The following is an 8466-nucleotide window of genomic DNA, read 5'->3' as shown; positions in this document are numbered from 1 at the left end:
CTAGAATAAGACTTCCGCGTAAGTGTACTTAAATCCCGATAGACTATATCTAAATTACTTCAATATGATGCAGTAATGATTGTGCCATCATTCTTATGCTAAAAATATTGTATTGAAGGCGTAAATGCCTGTGAAATAATAAAAGTGACTCGGAGATAAACTTTTCAAAATTAAAAATAAATCAAATTCGTTAATTTATATATTTAAAAAACCACAGAGCTTTTTACAGCTTAGACATTTGTTTACAGTAATTAATTTTATCAAAAATCTGAATATTCAACGCAGAAAATTGCTTTGATACCTCATTTTTAATGTACATGAATTTTATTTTTCTACACAGTATTTCATCTATTAGAATTTGTCATCAATTTACAAATTTTACTCCGACTGAGAATAAAAACAAACTATGACTGTTTTTAAGCCAGGTTAACATGTGGCTTAAATTATGTTACTGTATTCAATGTATGCAAAACAGAATAACTAACTAGGCCTATCATGATCTAGTTATTTGATTGGGGTTACAGTAGAATATTGGCATGTTTGTTTTCTTCGTCAGAATAAATTAAGAGTTGTAACATATTTATTTCAATGTAACTTTAACCTTCGTCTTCTGAACTGGTCTTATATTTGAAATCTTATTGCAAGCAATAATGTTTAATAGCAATATGCGCATTTCCTCCCGTTTTTTTGTGATGGCTGTTTTCTTACAAGTCGTGATTGCAGGGACTCGTAAGTATTTTGCAGACCTGGCTTATGATCACAAAAAGTCAGACAGTGAATTTCTCTCAGAATACACCGCCCGTTCACTGACGTTCTGTACGGCCTTATGCGGCTTCTCTTGTGGTTGTTTCGGGTTTAACGCCAAAGACAAGAAGTGCCGCGTCTATAATCCGTGTAACCAGGCAGACATTACTGTGGCTGAAGCTGGCTGGAGGAACTACTTTCCTGAAGGTAATCAATGATATTTTATCATATTTTTAAAAATTATAGTTTTCGTATGCTGTATATTCGTGCTTCTTCTCTATGCTGCCATCTTGGATGTCAAACTTAGTACACTTTCTCTCAGTAACCAATTTTATACTCGAACGGCAGAAATACGAGGGCAAAAATCTTTAACATGCATTATAAAACTATGAAATGAAGAAGGTTTTTGTTAACGTATAATCGGAAGAAAAACTGTGTTCGTCTTCAACTTTGCCAACACTACTAAGTCAAAAACGTACTGACATTCCCATTTTTTACTGACAAACTTAGAAAATTACTGATAATGTGCTGTCGTTACTGTAAAACTTAGACAATTACTGATCTTTTTACTGTCGGTACTGATAAACTTAGAAAAGTGCTGACAATCTTAGTCGGTGCTGAAAAACTTAGACAATTACTGACCCGTTTACTGTCCCTGCTGAAAAACTTAGACAAGTGCTGACATTTACTGATAATTACTGTCCCTATTGTTCTCGCTCTTCGGGAGGCTGCAGTGGTGTGGGATTGATTGAATCGATTTTTTTTTTTTTTAACATAGATTATTATTTTATTTATTTGTTTTTTCATATAATTTTTAACTATGTCCAGGTGATGTCTTTGGAAAAAAAAGAAGCTTATTTGATCGATTTATAGAAAATTGATTTGTAAAAAAATATTTTCAAGAGAAGGGATAAAATTTCAAAACCTTCAAAAAGATAAGCAATTTAAAAAAAATAAAAATCTTCGTTTAGTAGTGAGATATGAAATTTTACAGAGGTCTTTTCCTTTTTATAATAAAACAATGTTAATACATGACATGCATTTTATATTATTTTTTTTTTTAATTAACATTAACTCCCTGACTTTCTTTAATATTAATATAAAGAATTAAACTGTTAGGCTAGATGTGTTTTATTCAATTTTAATTTGATTTATTTATATTAGTTTGAATAATTTTAATAAACTCATAGCGCGCGGTGAGGCCGTGGGTGCCCTCTTTTTGAGGAAAGGCGTTTGTTAAAGTTTTCATATTATGTAAAAAAATTTATTATGTGGGGGGCGCCCACATATGTTTTTGTGCAGTCAAACATACCCGAATCCAAGCATTTGCAAGAAGAAACCACTGGACAATTAAAAGACAGACGGGGGATTTAAATATTTTTTTTTTATTTATTGGGCAGGGGGAGGGGTGCCTGGATTGATCATTGATCCTTTGACATTCATTGATTTAGTTACTGTCCGCATTATTCTTTTGAAATAATGTACATCTTTTAGCTGATTCTCGAATCTGGATTTTCTGGAACCCCACCTGAAAGTGTTATTTTTAATTCAAATACATGTAAAACTATGACATTTTATATTATCATCATTTGTCTAATGCATACTCCTGAAACAAAACTTTAATAGAAATTTTCCAATTAGAGTGTCGGTAGACGTTCACATGGATCTAGTTTCTTTTCAAATAAAAATGGGGGGGGGGGGGGGGGCACGTGCGAACTAAATGTAGAACGATGAACATGTACTTATTTATTTTACTTAAGTAGAACACACAATTAATACTGTCGTGTTTAGTTTGTACTCATTTTTATCTGTTTAGGTAAAAAAAAATTAATAAATTTAATTAAAGTAAACATAATAAATTAACTTAATAAATCGACGTTTCATAGCTTTGTTCGGTATCGAAACCAGTATCATGATTTTACAGTAACACTGTGCTTTTTATTCGTCAAAACTTATTCAAGTCGTTTAGCTGGTATCCAGCCGAATTACATAATCATTCAACATACAATCGGAAACTTGGTGAAGCACCTGTGTGTAAATGAAATCGCCTGAGGCGATCCGAGTGTGTACGGTAGCGGGTAAAGAAGACAATAGGTGTCACTGCAGCATTATACAGAAGACTACTCGCCGGATTTCACTAGAAGTTAGTTACGCAACATTACGGCGACAGGTAGACTCTTCTTCAAGACAGTCTGAATTTGAGAAATTCAACACCAACACATACGTAATATGCAATCTACAAACCTTCAATCTCTTCTTAGATTAAATAAATATTTTTTTTAATATACCGACGTAAGAAAAAATTAACGATTAATGAAAAAAGAAGATTGATGTAAAAAACAACCGGGGAAAGGCACAAATTGTTTCAAGATGTAAGCAAAAATAAATATGAGAAGGGATACATTACATCCAAAGTTTTGTAAAAATTACTGGTTCCTAATATTTTTTGTTAAGTCGTGTTAGTGTGTGTGTGGGACAGTTGAGTGAGGAACTTGTTTGATTATCAAATCAAGTAAAAAATAGTTCATAGTATATTTCCTCAACTTTTTATCAGTAATTAAGAATAATTAAAAATCAAACACAATTTATATGCAGAATATAATGACATTAAAAAAAAAACAGCCGGAGTTTAAATATATTTTAAACTTTGCCTGGGTCGATATTGATTTTTTGGAGAGAGAGAGAGAGAGAGAGGAGGCAGAGAAAGAGAGAGATGAATGGTTACTCAACACGGAAGATAATGGGCACCTACAGTTAGCGAATAATCTTACTCGTATGAAAAGGAAAGATGTTAATGAAACATGAATCAAATAAATAATGATTACGGGTATAAATTGATCAAATGGACAAAGAAATTTGCATCATTCACAAAACTTGCACATTTTTATAAAATTCATATTCAAGCACCGGTGTACTAGATACTTTTTCATGTAACGTGTGTGAAGGGGGGGGGGGGTTATACATGTATGCTAGAGGGTTCGGAATAAATATTTGTGAGCACTGGTTCGACTGACTAATAACTTCCAATTTCACTACTTCGTAAAATATTTTACTAGACAAGTCCGCCCTTTGCCTTTTTATTACGTTAACATCATAACACCCCCTACGCCTACCTACTTTAATGAGATGAAATTTAATTTCAGCACATAAAATTAAATTAATTCCAATTCACCGATAGCTACAGGAGGAAATTGGAAGTTATGAAACATGTAATATTTTTGTTAAAATTGAATCATGATTAAAAAATACTTAAAAATTAAGTTCAAAAACTAAATAGTGATCTAACCCCCTCGCCAATGTAAATAAACGGAGCACTTGTCAAGTATTTAAGTAACTTAAAGTGTCAATACTGTTTGTATCTTTAAGAGAGAGAGAGAGAGAGAGAGAGAGAGAGAGAGAGGGAGAGAGAGAAGAAAAATATTTGAGAAAAATGGTGCTACTTCTAATATTAGTCTTTCCGCTGACCTAGTGAATATAAATATTTTCCGTAAGATTACTATAATTGCTAGTACATGAATTTTTATTACTAGTCTGATAATTATTTATTAGTCTCGGACTTACAGATATTGAGTACTTATGAACCCTGCGTAATCGATCAACCAGCCATTCATTTAGATATAATGTTTTAAGTGACAAAATTAACAAGGCATAGTACAAGTTTATATATTGAACACTGCACTGTTAAATAGGGGAACTCCCGTATGCGCAAATGAAACCGGAAATCTTAAATAGGGGTATATAATTGTAGCGGACAGTATATAGGGAACTTATACTGCTTCGCTAGTGAGCTAGCTTTTCTGGTGATGCGGTAGAGTCTCCCTTTTTTTCAGGCAAGTTAAGCAACGGCGAGCCTGTTTATCCCTTGAATGGGTGACCGCTTCACGTTACATAATTATATGACCTGTACAGTTATGTCCGAGAACATTAGGAAACTGAATTACCTATCAGTAATTATTCAATATTTAGAAGATTTCCTTTTTTAGCAAGATACATCTGTCCTGTTTGTGAAAAAAAATTGATACAACTTTCCGATCGTGAAAACGGGGGGGGGGACTTTACATTAAAGTCAAATATCTGTCTGCAAAGAAATAAATAGATGAAAATTAACTTGATGATTAATTAATTTTAATTCTTTAATTGAACAGGGATAGCTATATTCAACACATAAATTTAAACTTGATTTACGCATAGTTAATTTCAATTCATATTCTGAATTGTTTTACAGATAACAATAATATTTAGATTAAAAAAAATAATAACTGCCAGGGATTTTTTTTCATCAAAAATTAAAATAAGACTGTTTTTAAATACAAAGTATAACACACAGTCATTTTCACACCACTGCAGCCTCCCCGAGAGCGAAAACAATAGGGACAGTAATTATCAGTAAATGTCAGCACTTATCTAAGTTTTTGAGCAGGGACAGTAAACGGGTCAGTAATTGTCTAAGTTTTTCAGCACCGACTAAGATTGTCAGCACTTTTCTAAGTTTATCAACACCGGCAGTAAAAGGGTCAGTAATTGTCAAAGTTTCTCAGTAACGACAGCACATTGTCAGTAATTTTCTAAGTTTGTCAGTAAAAAATGGGAATGTCAGTACGTTTCTGACTTAGTAGTGCAAGTACAACAAATAAATTGGTTGAATAATGAAAAAAAATTGGCTTGTTGACCTCCATAAAGGCAAACATTGGGACATAGTATTTGCTAAAATCCTGACTATTAAAAACTGTCTACAGACAAGGTCTTGGTAATCATATCTTCGATATTAACTCATGCATGTTCAAACGAGTGTTTAATTATATACAATATTTTCCTCCATGGCACCTGATCCCACCTCCTCTGGAGGTCCGTGTTTGCTCTGCTCCTATTTTGTAATGTTTTATGGGTTATTGATTTTGAATACTGTTCTTTATTTCCATATGTTTCATTTGTACAGCTCTTCCTAGAGACTGCCATGATCTTCATGTTGAAGGTTCAGTAGAGTTCGGTGTCAACCAGGTTTATCCTTTTGATAATACAACGTCACTTCATGTTCAATGCTATATGGAGACCAATGACACATGGTGGACGGTAAGATTCTCTCTCTCTCTCTCTCTCTCTCTCTCTGTCTCTTAATGATATGTCAGCTATTTTCCCTGTCCTGTTCAGTGACTTACCCGCAGTGTACATGTACATATATGTAGATAAGCCCAAAAGAAAGTGTGGCTTATTTCTTTACTGGGAATACTGGTATTAACTATAACATCAAACCAATCTAAAAAAAATCGGTACAATACAACAAACTAAAACCATTAGCATTTGGAAACCGTACAAGGGAAATTACATACATTAAAACTCATTGTAATAGCTGTTTTTATCGATGGTTAAATCCAGCCAGGTAAAAGCAGGTCACTGATCGCGAGACATTTGCTGATGTGCACGATTTAAATGAAGTGAGAGAAGGATTAAGTGTTTTTACAACAAAAATCCATTTTATGTTTTATAAGTTATTGTTATTTTTTTTAAAACAAATTCTTGCCTAAAAACGAGCCAAAAAGAATTTCCTCTGTATAATTCTATAGAAGCTCGATAATGTTACGACAACGATAGATATTTAGCATTAAATTTCAAAAAATAAAAAAAAAACGATGTAGACAAAGGACTATGTTCGGTAATGACGAATATTTGCCCCCAAAATCAAACTTTGCCGGTTAAATATATATTCTAATGCAATTGTTTTGTAAAACACTCTTTGATTGGCTAATGCTCTGATGTTTGAAGCAGTAAAACGAGCATTAACGAGCGTGAAAGCTTTTTCATTGTGACGTCATAATAGAGCGACGCAAAAATACAATGCTCCGTGACGTATTTCATGTAACAAAATTCAACAAAATAAGACGTAAACAATAAACAAAATGCATGGATTGCATTAGAATGGGAATAACTAAACTTCTAATTTGGTATTTGCGACCGTTAATGCTGATTTAACGGTCGCAAACATCCGTTTTACCGGCTCCGCTTACGCGTCGCCGGTAAAACTCAGTTTGCGACCGTTAAATCAGCATTAACGGTCGCAAATACCAAATTAGAAGATAGTTATTCCCTAAATTATATTCTAAAACAGGGGCTATCTGCAAACTTCAAAGCACTGAATATTTTCATAAGCCATGACGTCATATGTTTAATATGACGTCATGAAAATGATGTTAATTTAACATTTTTACTATTTCTACAGAAAAAGGCGTATATAAAGTCGATACATTGATTGGAAATCACCGAGCACAGGTCTGTTTCAGCTCAATATTTTGATAAGCCATGACGTCATATGTTGGATATGACGTCACGAATAACGGGTCATTAATCGTCTTTATATCGCCATAAATTACATGTATCAATGTATGTAACTCTAGGTAATTCAGAGGCGGAGGAGCGGATCTATCAATTTTAACAGAACGTGGGCGGATTACAAAGGAGGGTTTGGGAACCTAGGAGATTCTTTCTGGATTGGTATATGTTTTTGTTTGTTATTTCCCAGAAAATGATCACTTAATTAAAACACATACCTTTTTTCATTTCATTTTTTATCACAGGATTAGATGAATATCAAAACATGCCCAGCATATCTCTATAATCGCAAAATTACTTTCAAGTTAAAAAAATGTTTATGCATATATTTGGTTGATAACAACATGCACTGGTATAATTGAAGATTACTACTCCTGTGCACAGTTAAAATCTAGCACAGAATGAGCTAGCACAAGACTTGAATATTCTCTCGAATATGTAAGTTCATGTATTCTTATTATTATATTGTTTAGGAAATGAGGTCATCCATGAACTTACTAAGGCAAGGAACACATCCCTGTACCTTTCTATCACACTGAAAAATAACATAACGTTATATGAATTATACAACCAATTTTCTGTTGAGGATGAAACCAACAGGTACCAACTCTTTCTCGGAGGGCCAGTAACCGGAACGTTAGGTAAGGGGCGGAGAGAGAGAAGGGGGGTGAGAGAGAGAAAGGGGGAGAAACAGAGAGAAAGAGGGAGAGAAGAGAGAGAGAGGGGGGATAAAAACACACAATGAAAAGAGAGAGAGGGGAGAGAGAAATAGAGAGAGAAGAAAAACAGAGTGAGAGAGGGAGAGAGAGAGAGAGAGAGAGAGAGAGAGAGAGAGAGAGAGAGAAAAACAGAGAGTGAGAGAGAGGGGGAGAGAAACACAGAGATGAGAGAGAGAGAGAGAGAGAGAAGAAAAACCGAGAGATAGAGAAAGGGGGGGAGACAGAGAGAGATGGGAGAGAAACAGATAGAGAGAGAGAGAGAAATTAAAACAGAGAGATAGAGAAAGGGGGAGAGGGACAGAGAGAAAGGAGGGTGGAGAGGGTATACCTGTAACGTTACCTGTTCCTCAAACTTTTGTTTATTTTTTATATTGTCATATCGTCAGTATTATGTACATGTAGTGATTACTTCGCGTTAAAACCCAAGACCTTGAAAAACTTAATATATATAAGCATTTGCTCTATATGAAATATCAAAAATGTCTTTATTACATTTTTAACAGTGAAATACTGTAATTTATCCATTGAATAAAAGTGATATCCTGTCACGGTGTGAAAGGATATCAAAATGACATTCTGTCACATTGTGAAAGAATATCAGAAGTGCTGGAAAACTCTCGATTTTCCTTTCCTTCACCAAGAGTGTTGTAAAAAATACTCCTTTACTTGTTATAAGGTA

General features: G+C 33.8%; 1 protein-coding gene across 1 annotated transcript; it reads left to right on the top strand.

Annotated features, from left to right (window-relative positions):
• The first annotated feature begins 692 nt into the window (after positions 1–692).
• LOC134271266 (fibrinogen C domain-containing protein 1-like) lies at positions 693–7354 on the top strand. Its single transcript, XM_062753498.1, has 4 exons — positions 693–951; positions 5681–5814; positions 7134–7230; positions 7314–7354. Exons 1-4 carry the CDS (start codon positions 693–695, stop codon positions 7352–7354), a joined length of 531 nt encoding a protein of 176 aa, XP_062609482.1.
• The last annotated feature ends 1112 nt before the right edge of the window (positions 7355–8466 follow it).

Source organism: Saccostrea cucullata, unplaced genomic scaffold, assembly GCF_032062105.1.
Source record: "Saccostrea cucullata isolate Sc308-1 unplaced genomic scaffold, CSIRO_AGI_Scuc_v1 ctg7746, whole genome shotgun sequence".
Classification (NCBI taxonomy): Eukaryota; Metazoa; Mollusca; class Bivalvia; order Ostreida; family Ostreidae; genus Saccostrea; species Saccostrea cuccullata.
Note: the sequence above shows the minus strand (reverse complement) of the source record. Positions and strands in the feature narration are given on the sequence as shown.

Coding starts and splice junctions, on each gene's coding strand:
- LOC134271266 (XM_062753498.1), top strand. CDS start 693: ATGGCTGTTTTCTTACAAGTCGTGATTGCAGGGACTCGTAAGTATTTT. Junction 952..5,680: donor GAGGAACTACTTTCCTGAAG/GTAATCAATGAT, acceptor TCATTTGTACAG/CTCTTCCTAGAGACTGCCAT. Junction 5,815..7,133: donor CCAATGACACATGGTGGACG/GTAAGATTCTCT, acceptor ATGTAACTCTAG/GTAATTCAGAGGCGGAGGAG.